This window comes from Sarcophilus harrisii, chromosome 1, assembly GCF_902635505.1.
Source record: "Sarcophilus harrisii chromosome 1, mSarHar1.11, whole genome shotgun sequence".
Classification (NCBI taxonomy): domain Eukaryota; kingdom Metazoa; phylum Chordata; class Mammalia; order Dasyuromorphia; family Dasyuridae; genus Sarcophilus; species Sarcophilus harrisii.
The window spans coordinates 130,844,032-130,860,671 of record NC_045426.1 but is presented as its reverse complement, the minus strand read 5'-3'; the positions used below and the strand labels follow the sequence as shown (position 1 = coordinate 130,860,671).

The following is a 16,640-nucleotide window of genomic DNA, read 5'->3' as shown; positions in this document are numbered from 1 at the left end:
ATGAGGGTTAGGATCTGAAAAAGAGTAAGAAAAAAAGAACTAAAGTTTCTGATCCCTGCCATTCATTGTTGTGGTTTTAGTCCCATTTGAGTTCATCTGGGGCTTGCATTGCAAAAATATTGGAATGGTTTGCCATTTCCTTCTCTATTCATTTTACAGATAAGGAAACTGAGGCAAATAGGGTTAAGTGACTGGCCCAGAGTCACACAGCTAGTAAGCATCTGAATCTAGATTTGAACTCAGAAAGATGAGCTATCCTAACTCCAGGCCCAACACTGCACTACCCAGCTGCCTACCATATATTAGAACACTCTAAAGAGGCCACAGAAAATCAGAAATATTGTACAGAACTAGAGAGGCCCAACATCTCAACTAAGTTAGAACCAAGATATAGAAATCTCATTTTTCAAATCTTCAGAAGATTATAGTAACAGGCCATTCACTTTTCTTTGACTGGACTTTGGAGCCCTCTAACAGAAATCAGCAATGACTGACCAGTGACAGGAAATACTTTGAGAGTACTCTGTCCTTCCCACCAAAGATAAATAGATTACAAAATCAATCACAACTACTCTTTTGGTAACTTCCTAAGAGACAAGCAGCATGTCCCTTGATCAGAGATTCAGATTTCTAATATGGATTTTGGAAATAAGTCTTTTGATGGATGGATCTATGACAAGGTGAGCCCATCACTTTTTCCCTTTGCTAGATAGTTCTCATTTCATTTAATCCAACTAAACATTTATTAAACATCTGCCCTGATTCAAATCTCAGTCCTGTCACATGACTTTGGGCTTCATTTAATCTTCTGTCTTCCTCCATAATATGAGGATTGGATTAAGTAGGACATGAAGTCCTTTCTAACTCTAAATCTAGCTACCTCTGATCCAATAAGTGCAAGGTCTAGGTGATCCCCAGAATCATAAAAGATAAAAATGATAACATTCCTAGACCCCAAGAGCTTGTTGTACTGTATGATTCATGTTATTTGAGAAGGAAAAACAGTATTGGCAAGTGGGGAGATTGCAGAAGGTTTCCCAAAGGAGGCAGTAGCATCTGAATTGAGCCTTAGAGGATGATAAGAATTCTGGGAGTCAAGACTGAGGGGAGAGTCCCATTGCAGGAAACAGACTAGAGATTAAGGACTGATTAGGAGGCTGTTATAATAGTCTGAGCTAGAGGTGATTTCTGCTTAAACCAGGGAATGAATGGAAAGAAGGTGATAGATAAGAAAGATTGTAGAAGTAGAATTGTTGAGACATTAAATAACTGTATAGATAAGGAGAAGAAAAGGCATAGAAAAAGAGTTGAGGATTACCCTCAGGTTAAAAACTTGGGTGACAGAAAGGGGGGCAGTGCCTTTAACAGAAACAGAGAAATTGAAAAAAATCTTGGAAGAGCTATTTTATTTTTCTGACACTTAGTTTCCTCACCTATAAAATGAGAGGCAGCTAGGTGACAGTGGATAGAATGCCAGTCTGGAGTCCAAAATATGCCTCTTCCTGAGTCCTAATCTGGCCTTAGACACTTGCAAGCTGTGTGACTCTTTTTTCTAGTTTCTTCATCTGTAAAATGAGCTGGAGAAGGAAATGGCAAACCACTTCCACGTACATTCTTTTTTTTTTTTCTTGGAGGTGAAGGAAGGCAATTAGGGTTAAGTGACTTGTCTAGGATCTACAACTAGCAAGTGTTAAAATGTTGGAGACTGTATTTTAATGCTGGTCCTCCTGACTCCAGGGCTGGTGCTCTATCCATTGTGCCATGTAGCTGCCCCCCTATTTCAGTGTCTTTGCCAAGAAAACTGAGTCAGACATGACAAAATCGACTAAACACCAAAATGATAGGGTTGAACTCAATGATCTCTAATATGTCTTTCATATTTAAATTTGCAATCTCAAATGCCCAAATCTTAAATGACTAATAACACCTTCTAGGACCACAACTCTGCCAATAGGAGTCAATGAATGAAAAAAAAAAATAGCATTTATTAAGCATGTTTGAGGATCAGGAGAAACAAATACAAAAGGAAGAAAGTCACTGAACATGAGAAATTACGGTCTAACGGAGAGAGACACCACTTAGGAGAGAACAGGGACAAAGGAAGGATAGATGGTCACAGGGATGGTGAGCAAAACCACGAGATAGTTGATTGCCATATTATTTCCAGGATTATTAATTTGATTAACATTCTCAGATGTTGATCTTAAGAACAAACTCTCAAAATCCAAATAAGTTTTCTATTAATATTTATTTTGTGAGGCAACTGTCCAGGGTCACACAGCTAGGAAATGTTACATGTCTGAGGCCAAATTTGAAATCAGGTTCTCCTGATTTCAGGGCCTGTGCTCTATCCACTGTGATATCCATCTACTTTAAAGTAGTTTTCCAAAGAAATGTATCAGGATATTTGATAGGGGGAAAACCAATGGGAAAAGAGGTATAGTTCTCCTCTTTGGACTCTGGAAGATTCATATTTATAAGATTTAGACAAAGGAACCCATACAATAATTATGTATTCTCAATAAAGCATTTTTCTGAGAAAGCAATTTGAAAGCAAAATCGACTGAGATGACGATTAGTAAATAGAAACATTCCTGGGATACCAAAAATTCCTTTTAGCCCTCTCCAACATTCTTGGAGAGTTACTATTGAAATCAGGGTGATATTCTCATACAAACAATTTCTTTTTTTTCCCCTGAAGCAATTGGGGTTAAGTGACTTGCCCAGAATTTCACAGCTAGGAAGTGTTAAGTGTTTGAGGCTATATTTGAACTCTGGTCCTCCTGACTTCAGGGCTGGTGCGCTATCCACTGTGCCATCTAGTTGCCCATTAGAAACAATTGCTAATCACATAAATTGGATCTAAATAGTATAATAATGTTTCTGAACAATGTAATAAATGATAAATAATAATCTATATATGCATTTGGCACCTGGCAAGCTAGATATGGTGGCTTGGGTGATTTGACATTTAATTACTCACCATTCAAGACAGCTTGGCCCTAAGGCAGTGTTCTTAAACTGAATGGACTATGTTAAGAGGAGAAGGGAGAAGGGAATAAAGAATATATCCAGAAAGTAAGAATGGTTGATTATATCACAATCTACAAACAGTTCCTTTTTTTAAAAAAAATTAAAGCTTTTTATTTTCAAAATATATAGTTTCCAACATTTACCTTTGCAAAACCTTGTGTTCCAAAATTTTTCTTCCCTTCCCCCCACCCACTCCCTTAGACAGCAAGTAATCTATGTTAAACATGAGCAATTCTTCCATATGTATTTCCACAATCATCATGCTGTACAAGAAAAATTGTATCAAAAAGGAAAAATAATGAGAAATAAAACCAAAAGCAAGAAAACAACAAGAAAAAGTAAAAATACTATGTTGTGATTCACACTCAGGTGCAGATGGACCTCTCCATTACCAGTCCATTGGAACTTGCAGACAGTTCTAAGAGCAGAATGACTGAGAAGAAAAATCATTAGAATTGCAGGATCATAGACTAGGAGGCAGGGAAGGCAGGGTAAAGGCCAAGTTGATCTTATAGGAATGTTAGTATTCTTAGAGGAAGCAAACAAAGTAATTTTTATCTAAGTAGAGGACTGCTGTAAATCATAGAGATTAATCTCCAGGAGCAAGAGGAGAGAGTTTCTGGGGGGAGAACTAATCGATTGGGACCTCTTTCCTCCGGAGACCTGTAAAAGCCACGAGGAGTGAAGTATTCTAATATAGTAGCCTGGGTCAGTAATTAATAAATTTTGGTCACTGTCAGATGAGCAATTTAGACACACCCATAAGAAACTTAAGTGAAGTTAAGCCCTCTATAATGCTATGACTCCCTGGCCTTATGCTTCTGCTCTGATTCTGAGTTTTCCTCACTAAAGGCTCTCCACAGGTAAAGGAGTAATACTGTGAATCAGTTTTAGTTCATATTCCCTAAACTTGAAACCTTACCTTAAAAAGTGAGAGAAGTGGCTTTGAGGAAATTTATTGTTTTTTCTGAGATATTTTCATAATATGTTTGAAGAACTTGGGGGAGTTTTGTTGTTCATTCATTTCAGTCAAGTCCAAGTCTTCATTATGTCATTTGGGTAATTTTTTGGCAAAAATACTGGAGTAGTTTGCCATTTCCTTCTCTAGCTTATTTTACAGATGAGAAAACTAAGGCAAACATAGTTAAGTGATATCTCAGAGTCACACAATTAAGAAATCTCTGATGTCAACTCTAAAATGGGGTCCTCAAACTTTTTAAATAGGGAGACAGTTCACTGTCCCTCAGACTGTGGGAGGGCCAGACTATAGTAAAAACAAAAACTTTGTTTTGTAGGCCTTTAAATAAAGAAACTTCATAGCCCAGGGTGAGAGGAATAATCGTTCTCAGCTGCTGCATCTGGCCTGCGGGCCGTAGTTTGAGGACCCCTGAATTTAGACCCTGAGCTTTACCCACTATTCTTCACTCACAATGGAGGAAGGTTACTGATATTCTAATGACATCTAAAATGGATAAACATTTATCCTGTCAAACATAAGAAGGAATGTCTATAACCTAAAAATATAAAACCTTTATCTCATCAACCATTTAAAAGGGAATGATTATAGCCTGAGGTTTTGGGCCAGAGCAACTGAGATAGACCTTTATCTAGTCAAACATTAAGAGGGAAAGGTTATAACCTGAGGCAGAATAACTAAAATAGGACAATTGGAGAAACTGGGTCATGACATTAAAAGGGAACTTTGGCACAACAATAACCTCTGCAATGTTAGACCTATTTCAGTTTGTACAAACTCTTTTTATATCTCCAACTGTGCAAAGATTAATTGATCAACCAACAAGGATTTAGGAAGTGTCACTGTCTTGTGCAGAGAACTATATATACAAAGACAAAAAGCCCAGCCCACCAGGAGTTATATTCTTCTGATATCCCATTATATCTCAAATGAATTATATTGTCCTTTTCAATTATGTATTTTATGAAATGTAGTCAGATGAAAGACCTTAAAAAGGCTCCTCTAGTCAATACATGTGATCACTCCACCTTGACTTCCCCTTGAAAACAGTCAATCCCCAAATCCAATTATACAACCATAAAACAGATGGGAATTCTGATGCCTCCAATTCCACTTAATCGATAAAAACATCCTTTCGTTGAGTGTACCATAAATTAAGGTCAAGGGCCATGTTGATTTTCATCTTTGTCTCTGCAATACCTGCCTATTACATATTTGTACATAATTTTTCTCTGAACTAAACTAAACCAGGACTACTTACCCAGAAGATCCTTCTGCTTATATGAGAAATACCATCCCTTTTAATAGCTATAAAGAGAGAAGAAACAACAACCACTTCACAATTTAACTGAAAGTTCAAAAGACATTTGAGGATGTCATGACATTATTGGGATATAATTGATCAGAAATTCCTATCTAGGATTCACAGAGCATCAGAACCTTCTATGACATTGTTGAATATATATACATAAAAGAGGACTTCAGAGAAAGATGAAAATGTGTAAGCATAATTTGAAATAAGATAGAAGATAGTGCTTTTATCTCACAGTGATATCATAGTTAAAAAGAGGCAAGTTTGGTTAAGTTTATATGCATTATATCTATCTGACTGGAAAACATTCAAGGAATAGAAAAGGGTAGGTGAAATTACGGAACTTTTGTTTATCATAAAAAAAAGCTACTTCCATCTTTCTAGTTACTATGTGAATATATTATATATATCTAGTACGACTATCAATGGCATTCAAATACTCATTAGGCATCTACTCTGTACAACATGCTATCCTAGATCCCACCCCCCAAAAAAATAACAGTATAATGGCTATTGTTCTTTGTCCATTGTTCTCAAAGAGGACCAGGACATCAGGAAGGTGATACTATGACATGCAAGTGAATTGGACTGAAGTGAGAGAGGGCTGTGCAAGGTCACCTGCCTCACTTTCCTCTCCAGACCTAGCTGGGTCCAATGGCAAAGTATACATCCTCAGTTGTCTTGAATAATAGTTAACATTTATAAAGCACTCACTATGTGCCAGGCATTGTATTAAGCACTTAGCAAGTATAATTTCATTTGATATTTACAAGAACCCTGGGATGTAGGCGTGATTATTGTCCCAATTTTATAAACGAAGGAACAGGCAAACAGAATAATTTGTCCAGGATCATACAGCTAGTAAGTGTCCAAGATCAGAATAGAATTCAGGTTTTCCTGATTTCAACCTTACAGCTGTATCCATTGTGTCACCAGCTGCCCCTAAAATCATAGATTCAGAACTGGAAAGAATTTTGGAACTGATGTCATACAAAACTTTTACTTTAGAGTTGCAGATCCTGTGACCTAGAGAGATAAAATAGCTTACAGAAGATTAGAAAGGCTCATAAACAGCAAAGCCTGGAAATGATACTGGGACCTGCGATGCTAAATCCATCACTGCATCAAACACATGATCTTGTCCTCATAGAGTTTATAATCTAATAATTAAATAGTTGAGAAATAAGGAAGTGCCATACAAAATTATGGAAGTGCATGTAAGTTGCAACAAAATGCAATGTGAATTTGGAAAGAGAAAGGATAGTTCTATCTGGGAAGATCAAGAAAGGCTTCTAGAAAGACATGCCATTGGAGGTGAACCCTCTTTTATCAAGTTGTAAGTGATCATTATTGACCCCAAATCAAGATGTGCTAGACCTGCAGACCTAGTCTACATATTAGTTATCAGCATATATAAGGTGTTTTATCTGTATACACACATACACACACACACACATATACATATACATATACACACACACACGCATATACATATACATATATATATATATATATATATATATATGCCTGGCAGCAAGTTTTGGTTTTATAAGTTACTTTTTCCAAGAGAGGCAAATTACAGATTTTAAGTCTTTGTGACATTATTTGCATAATAATGCAAATCTTACACTCTGGATAAGTCCAAAATTTGGTCAGTCCAACTGTCAGGAGATTAGTTGAACAGTCTACATGTACTAGGCTAAGTTTTTTATTCCTAAGAGGAAAATTCTGACCAATAAGGTAGAAAGGTTTGAACCCTTTTATAAATATGGTCCTCGCCAAATATTTTTGGCCATTTAATTTTTATCAGTTGAGATAGAAATTCCACTCTTTTCTAACATCTTTTATTACTGACTTCTCTGAGCAATACAAGGCAGACCTTGAATTGACAGTGTTTTGGGGGTGAATGAAGAAAATAATTTTTCCTTCTTTCTATCTGAGTGTGATTCATTTTACAGTGTTTTGTTTATAGTAAGCACTCAATAAATTAAGTACTAAAGTAAGTAATTAAGGGGAATTCAATTAAATTCAACTCACATTTATCAAGCACCTACATGTACACAGTGCTATTCTAGATACTGGGAACACAAACACAAAAACAATCTCTGCCTTCAAGGATCTTACATTCCAAGGGAGAAGAGAATAAATAATGGCAGCAAAGGTTAACTTTTCTTTCCAGGAGGTCTAGGCAGATATATTTTCCTGCCTTCCAAAATTGAGAATCGAATCGAATGATGAGTGATTATTTTTCATGTTGCCAAAGCTAAGATTATAATCATTAAAAGAACATTGAAGTTCTCCAGTATTACTAGTCCATAATAGGGAGCCATTGTATAGGTGAGGCCACCACATAAAATAATAGAATTCATAGTGCTTTAAAGTTTGCAAAACTCTTTACAAATATCTCAACTTCTCCTTTAAAATAAAATTTGAAAAAACCTTGAAAGATAGGTGCTTTATTCTGCAGATAAGGAAATTGAAGCTGACAGGTTAAGTGGCTTGCTCAGGGTTTCTCTGATTCCAAGCCCACTACTATAGACTGTGCTACTCAGCTGCATAATCAGATGTATCTTTAAGGACGTTAGTAACTAAACCTTCTGGACTAGGATTCAAATGTGTCTCCTTCCTACCCAATTCCATTCTATAAAGAATGATTTATGAGAAGTTTCAATGTATATGAAAATATCCAATCAGATGTGTTTTGTTTTATTTTTACTTCTATTATACGAAATACGAATATACGAAATACGAAATACATTCTATTATACGAAAAAACATTGTATACCTTTTTTCCATGTCCTTTTTTAAACTGTTAGAATGAATCTTTCATTCAATCATTGTGCTCCCCGTTCTCTGTCAAAGAATGATTTTCTCATTTGGAAAATATTTTCATTTGCTGAGGTACCTTGCTTACCAGAAGAGGGTAGGAGAAGGGATTCACTATCATTTGAACCTCATGTATTTACCTTGACCCTTTCTTAAATAGAAAAACCAATTTGAACAGTCCAGATTGCAGGCTGTGCAGTGCCCTGCTGAGCAGACGTGAGATATCATGCATGCCCTGGGAAGACTACACTGCCTTTGAAGTCCTTCACCCTTGCTGCCTGCCATGTTCAGCTGCTCCAAGGAGGAGAGAAGGCCCCCTGAGCTTGGCGCTCCCGACCCAAGCAGCTGCACCACAAAGCTTTCTTTGGCTTTAAGTCTCATTACCCGTAGGTTTCTATTTGGAAACCTAGCAAGGGGAGGGAGAAGTGCATGATTACTGACATTTTATTACATTTAAAAAGCAATTAAGAACACACCCACACACATAGTTCAGTATATGTTCCTAAAAATAGCAATCAGAGTCAGCATGGGATAGTGAATAGAGAATTCTCATTTGAGCCAAAAAGATTTGGGTTCTAGCTCTGCTTTTCACACAATCTATGTGACTCCAGACAAGTAACTTAACCTCTCTATCCTTTAGGTAACTCTCTTTGTAATCCTATGTATTTTATTTTACATATTTAAAAACCTTACTTTGAGAAGGTATATACAGGCTTCATCTGATTTCCAAAGAGGTCTAGGACATAAAAAACAGAAAAGACCACACTAGAAATTGCAGAAAAGGTGCCAGTTTGCATTGATAGATAGTGTTTTTTCATCTGGAAATTCTCTCTACTTTTGAAATTATTAGTCAGATTCCTATTCCATTCCCTAATAATAATAGCTCACACTAATAATATACAGCTTTATAATACTGTGCACTCCTAATAATAAAAGTAGTTTGCATTTATGAGCATGATCTCATTTGATACCACAATAATCCTGTTATGATTATTCCCATTTTCTAGATGAGGAAACTGAACTTTTTTCTTTGATCCCTTTGAAATACATAGTAGTGGTATTACTTGGTCAAAGTATCTGCAGTTTTATAATTCTTTGGATATAGTTCCAAATTGTTCTCCAGAATGGTCAGATCAGTTCACAACTCCATCAACAATATATTAGTATCCTAATTTTTCCACATCCCCTCTAGCATTTATCATTTTCCTTTTCTGTCATATTAGATAGGTTATGTGTCAGGTGGTAGTTTGGAGTTGTTTTAATTTGCATTTCTCTAATCAGTAGTGATTTAGAGCTTTTTTTCATAAGATTATTAATAACTGATTTTCTTCTAAAAAGTGCTTGTTTTTTTTTTTTTTTGATGTTTTATTTGCTGGAAAATGACTCTTATTTTTATTAATTTGGCTCAGTTTCCTATATATTTTCTTCAAATCTTAGTTAATGTCTTACCTTCTCCAAGAATTTTTTCCTGGTGTCTTGATGCTGGTCCCCCTCCTTCAGAGATTGTCTTCAATTTCTGTTGTATTTATCATTTGTTTATAGTTCATTTTCACACTATCTCCCCTGGGATCCATAAGAGGAAGGACTCTTTTTTGTCTTTCCAGCTTCACAAATGCCTGGTATATAGAAAGCATTTAATAAATATTTGGGTTTGACTTGAACCATTTAAAAGAAAATTCATCTTGGACATATCCCAAATACTGACAAAAAGAAAAGCTGTGGTCATAGCTCTGAATCAAACATCTAAAACACCAATATTTCATTGTTGCCATTTCATTTCAAAAAACATTTATTGAATTCACACCACATGCTTTGTATTCTGATAGTGACTTCTGGTAAACGTTCTTCCTTTGCCAAAAAACCAATTTCCATTTGTCAAAATTCTATTCATCTAAGGCAAGATCTTATTCAAGAGCTGTCTCTTCAAAGAAGCCTTCATTTTCTTTTTTTTCAATAATGTTTTCCCCAATTACAGATCAAGATAATGTTTAGCATTCATTTTTATGAGATTTTAAATTCCAAATCTCACGCCCTCTCCTTCCCTCTTCTGAAAATGATAGACAATTTGATATAGGTTATACATGTGTTATCATATAAATGATATTTTCTTATTATTGATAGTTATGAAAGAAGAAACAGATCAAAAGAAAAAATACAAAAAGGAATGAAGTGAAAAAAGTATGCTTCAATCTACATTCAGAGTCCATCAGTTCTTTATCTGAATATGGATAACATTTTCTTTCATAAGTATCTTGTATTTGTCTTGAAATCATTGTGTTGCTGAAAAACAGCTAAGTCATTCATATTTGATTATCACACCATGTAGCTGATGCTGTCTGTGTAGAATGTTTTTTCTGGTTAAAGGGTAATAACATAAGAAAATGAGAAGAACCAGGAATAGTCTATCTGTTAAATCTATGGGGAGAGGAAGAATTCATGACAAACAACAGAGAGAATTATGAAATGCAAAATAGATAATTTTTATTATATTTAATAAAAAAACTTTTGTATAAACAAAATCAATGCAACCAAGATTAGAAGAAAAGTTAAAGCTAGGAAGCAATCTTTATAGCAAGTGCCTCTGATAAAGTCCTCATTTCTCAAATATGTAGAGAACTGAGTCAAATTTATAAGAACACAAGCCATTTCCCAATTAATAAATGGTGAAAGGATATAAATAGGCAAGTTTTAGATGAAGAAATCAAAGCTATCTATAAGCATATGAAGGCATATGAAAATTGGTACACTAAAGCACTATAACTGGAATTGTGAACTAATCATCATTCTAGAAAACAATTTGGAATTATGCCCAAAGGGCAGTAAAATTGTATATACCTTTTGATCCAGCAATATCACTATTGGGTCTGTATCCCAAAGAAATCAAAAAAGGAAAAAAATTTACATATACAAACATATTTATAGCAGCCCTTTTCATGGTGGCAAATATTAGAAAATGAAAGGATGTCCATCAAAAGCTGAACAAGCTGTGGTATATTAATATAATGGAATACAATTGTGCAACAAGAAATGGGTAAATAGACAGATTTCAGAAAAACCTGGAAAGATTCATACAAAATGAAATGAACAGAATAAAGAAGATTTTTTGGATTCACTACCCACTCCCACCCCAGCTGGAAGCAATCACTCCATCGCCCATAGCATTTTACTCTTTTATCATCTTAATCAGATTTATTTGTCTGTTAGCTTTCCTATTGGAATGGAAACTCCTTGGGGCAGGGACCATGTCTTACAAAGGACATTGTGCAGCACAGTGCCTGGAATATAGTAGGAAGGAAGGAAATAAGCATTTATTAAGTGTCTGCTATGTACCAAGCAATGACCAAATGCTTTATAAATATTTCATTTAATTGTCAAGCAATCCCAGGAAGTAGATGCTATTGTTATCTGCATTTTATAATTCAGAATACTGAGGCAAAAAGATGTTAAATGATGGGTTCACATTCATCCAACAAGTAAATATTTAAGGCCATATATTGATTCAGGTCTTCCTCACTCCAGGCTTTACCCACTGTTTCACACAGCTGTCTTTAGTAGGCACTAAATAACTACTTATTGAATCTTACTTTGATTGAATAAATTGAATTAGATCTGAATTTTTCCCACACAGAACTAAATTCTTCCATTTACCATCATTGTGGTACAGTATGAAAAGAGCAGTGTGTATACAGTGAGCAGACCAAACTTCATATCTTTACTCATCCACATACTGTAACCTTGGACAAATTACTTAACCATTATTCTGGGCATTATTTTTCTCATCCTCCAAATGAGAGCACTGGAGTAAATGGACTTTGAAGTCCCTTCTAGATCCTTCACACTGCAGAGAATCCCCTCCCTGAGTCCACCTATTGATCAGCTTTTCATAAGAGTACAGCAAAGAGCTTATATTTCTACTGAATTCCTGCCACAATTCCTGCCCCCTTCTCCCCTTCTTGGGAAGCCTGAGAAGGCAGAGCACCCATTGATGACATCTCATTCCTCTGTCATGCATTCATTGCTAGATCAAAGATGTATTCACCTGCTGTGTTGATGCATTTCACTTTGATCTCAGCAATGATTTTCCAGCTGAGATTTAAATATTTAGAGAATAATTTGTACTTGATTAGCACATTTCATTTTGGGATAGCAAAAGTATTTTATAAACATGTCTTCATTAATCCTAACAGCACAGCAGGGAGATGGGCAGGTGGTGAATGATTTACATATGGAAAAACTTGAAGCAAGCAAAGAGAGGATTTTTGCCAGATGAGAAATGAGTTCACTGGAGTGGGAAGCTGGGAACAGGAGGAAGAAGTGAAGGAGATACATGAGTACTAATCTTTTTAACATTTATGGAATACATTCAGCTTCAAAAAACCTTCACAGTCTTTGTACTTTTAACCTATTATTCATTTTAATTTAAAAATATTTTTTTAAGGCACATACAATAACGTGTCCTATGTGGGCTACAAAATAAAAAAAATGAAATGCCATCCCTGCATTCAAGAAACCTAAGGACTATTGTAGAACACAGCATGTACATGGATAAGTAAATTACTAGATAATTCAAGGAGGACAATTAGATAGTAATTATTTTCAATCTAGCTTATATATAGCTTGTTCTTTTGTTGTTGCTGTTTGTCATTTTCCCCATTCAGTTGTGAGCTTGTTGAGGGTAGGGACTGTCTTTTTGCCTCTTTTTGTATCTCTAGTGGCACATAGTAGGTACTTAATAAATATTTGTTGATTGATCATTGATTAATCAACTGAAGAGAATAATTGCTCCTGAATCCTCAATAATTAAGAGGAAAATAAATACTAAGACAAGAAAGATAGAAAAAGGCAAGGTTGAAAAAAAGGTTTTAAAAGTCAAACTGAAAATTGCATTGTAATATGAGAGGTAATAGACTACACTGCTATTTAGTGAACTGGGGAATGTGCCATGGTCCGAAGAGCACTTTAGGAAAATCACTTTGGCAGCTGATTGGAGGATAGAGTGAGGAGTGGAAGAGATTTGAGATATATCAGTCAGAAGATTATTACTTAGTCCAATAATGAGGTGATGAAAGTTCTGAGATCCTCCAGTTCTGAGATTCTACAATAGAAATAAAAAAAGAAAGAAAATTGAAGAAGGAATGAGTGATTATCATTGTCTTAAGAGAATACTATACTATCAGTATCAAAGAAGAATCATGAAGTTTTTCTATATGTAAATACTTATATCTTTATGTATATTTAAGTTTTTAAAATAAAAAAAAACCAAGAAACTGAATCCCAAAAAGTTTAAGTAATTTGTCTTTTGCTTTCTATTGCTTCTGAAGTGAATCATGTAGTTAATTGGTAGAAAACCTAGCTAGTCTGCTTCCTAGTGAATGCAATTCAAATCAACAAATAATGAGCATGTCTATTTCCAAAATAACACATTAGGTAGTGTCTAATATTCTTTTAATTTCAACATATTGTACATGGAGCTAAGGGGAAGAGAGAGAGAGCATAAGAAAGTGAGTGAAAGGGAGAGAGACAGGGAGAGATAGAAACAGAGAGACAGAGATAGATTCAGAGACAGAGACATAGGCAGACAGACAAAGACGGACAGAGAAAGAGAGAGAGAGACAGAGACAGAGACAGAGACAGAGAGACAGAAAGAGGCAGAGAGAAATAGAGGCAGAGAAAACAGAAAAGACACAAAGACAGACAGAGGAAAACAAAAACAGAAAGAGTGCAAATGCTATGTTGTGGTCCACACTCATTTCCCAGTGTTCTTTTGTTGGGTATAGCTGGTTCTGTTCACCACTGATCAATTGGAACTGAATTGGATCCTCTCATTGTCAAAGATGGCCACTTCCATCAGAATTGATCCTCATATAGTATTATTGTTGAAGTGTATAATGGTCCTGGAAATATATTATAAAGATAAAACTAACCCAGTGGCATTTTTTGATGCTGCTTTCACATATTTGCTTTTCTCAGACGTTCAGAAGTCACATTCAAGAGGTTACCAAGAGAAGCTGGGGCCCCTGCTCCTGTAGACTGTAGCTTGAGCTCCTGGAGTCAATGGTCTTCATGCAATCCTTGCCAAAAAGAAATGGTAAGACATAGTAATGACAATTATTGCCCCTGCTGTACCCACTCTAATCCCAATAGCACGTTGTTGTTGTTGTTTTTCCTTCTCAGTGTAATATTGAGATACTAACTAGCTCAATTATGACACGGACCCAAAAAATAGATAGTAATTTAAATTTATTTCACTATTTCTTTGCAGTGAAACTCCATTGGAAAAGGTAGAAACAATATAATATACAGAATAGGCATTTTTAAATCCTTAAAGATTACCTCCAAGAAACAGTCTGTATATACAACATGAAAGCTCATTTCTGCTGCTTTTATCCTATTTCATACTGGTTTTTGAATTTCACATTGGTTTTCCTGATAGTTGTATGAATACTTTTAGTAATATTCATAACCTCCTCATATTTTTCAAAGATTTGTCTTTTTTTTTTCTTAACAGTATCGTTCACGGACCATTGAGGGTTTTGGCCAGTTTGGTGGGAAACGGTGCCTACTATCTTTGGGAGACAGGCGTAGCTGTGAATCTAGTAGTATTTGTAGAGAAGAAGATGACTGTGGAAATGATTTTAAATGTGAAACAGGTATTATTTCTCTCACTTCAATTCACCAGTGTGGAATAAATTGCTTGACTGATGTTCTTGAACATGGATTGTTTCTTGTAAGTTCTGGGATATTTGTATATAAGTGAAAGAAATTAAACTAGTTTAACCAGAAATTCTAAAGTCCATAACTTTGATGTAACTCATCCAAAGAGTTCAAACTTATCTGTACTGTCCTTCAATTTTATTAATCAAGGACACTGGATGTCTTTGGAGTTCAGTATGTTTGTGTATGAATGTGCTTGTATGCAACTTATCATGTACACCTGGATGGATATGAACATGATATTCCCCTATGATACAGCAGATGGAGAGTTATGGCCTCCCTCAGTGTGATACAGATGGAATTCTAAAATAATAAAGCATCAAAGATATTTTATTCTACTTTATGTAATATAAATTATCTCACAACATATCAAGTCATTATTGTTTCCTGATTTAGGTCGATGCATTAAAAAGAGACTTCTATGTAATGAAGACAATGACTGTGGAGATTTTTCTGATGAAGACAATTGTGAAAAAGATCCACGTTCTCCCTGCCGTAGTGAGACAGAATTGTCTGAACTTGGTCGGACAGCTGGATATGGGTCAGTATCCACTTAAATTACAGAGGAAATAAATATTTCCTTGTTAGGTGAACATTATCTCTGGGAAAAAGACAAATCACTCCATAGACAAAACAAACTGTTCTCTCCAGAGCCAGGTCGCCGTGGAGATAAAATGGAATCCTCCAGGGTAAAAACAAAGAGCCAGGGTTCCTCAGCCCTTGGTGGCCCATGCAGAGGTTAAGTCCCTTGTGCTTGAAACAACTTGGCTTAAATCCCAGTTCACTGGCCACTTAGGGCCCCAGGAAGAACATATCCTTTTTCACCAAATACACACACACACACACACACACACACACACACACAAAACAAGTTCAAATTTCAACTTTGACTTTTACTATTTGTGTAGTTCTGAGCAAGTCCCTTAGTCTAAGACTCAGTTTCCTCATTGGTAAAATGTGAATAATAATGCCTGCACAATTTACTTTACAAAATTATCATGAAAAGAGTTTTTAATAATAATACTAAGATTTAGTTAGTTTGCAAACACATAGTGTGTTTGCAAAACACTCTACATATGTTAACTCATTTAATTGTCACAACTTTATGAGGTAGGTGCTATTATTATCCTAATTTTACAGGTGAGGAAACTGAGGCTTGAGGCTTAGAAATGTTAAGTGACTTAAAGAGCTATTACTAGTAAATGTCTGAGGTCTCCTCACAAGAAGGTGAGGAAGACACCATGTACATACATTTATATACAAAAAAAGCACTAAGTAGTTTGTCAGGAAAGGCATTAAAGGCTGGGAAAATCAAGAAAGATTTATGTAGAAAATGGTGAGTTCTTGAGCTGAGATTTGGAGGAAGCTCAATTTTCTAGGACAAAGTAAGGTTTAGGGTCTATTTATGCTGGCTACATCCAAGTATATCCCCTAATTCCTAGACAGCTTTGATAGGACCATCATCATCTAATAAGTCTAGAGTGCAACAAATGAAGATGCTTATCAACTAGTTAGTTTGATAGGTTGGCTACTTAGATTATTAAACTAGTTAGTTTGACAGTCTTCCCTCCCTCAAGGAATTAATAGTTTGGGGTTTGTTTGTTTCTAATTTATTTTTTTTTTTAAATTGGGAATGGTAGCTCATATATTATTTAGTTAGCAAACAGATAAGGATTATATAGTGTCATATTAAGTTAAGTACATATGCAAGCACACCCCCTCCAAATGCTTTGCTCCTCAACATCATTTAGTAATCATTTCTGACTGACTTTTCAAGAC

General features: G+C 35.5%; 1 protein-coding gene across 2 annotated transcripts in view; it reads left to right on the top strand.

The window, feature by feature from the left end:
• Nucleotides 1-556: 556 nt before the first annotated feature.
• C9 (complement C9) overlaps nt 557-16,640 on the top strand; it is a 55,606-nt gene continuing 39,522 nt past the window's right edge. For both annotated transcript variants that reach the window (XM_003759932.3, XM_031964414.1), the window contains exons 1-4: nt 557-680; nt 14,118-14,235; nt 14,656-14,797; nt 15,258-15,402. In XM_003759932.3, coding sequence (XP_003759980.1) covers nt 604-680; nt 14,118-14,235; nt 14,656-14,797; nt 15,258-15,402 — 482 coding nt within the window. In that variant the 5' untranslated portion in view covers nt 557-603. The remainder of the gene's footprint in view (nt 681-14,117; nt 14,236-14,655; nt 14,798-15,257; nt 15,403-16,640) is intronic.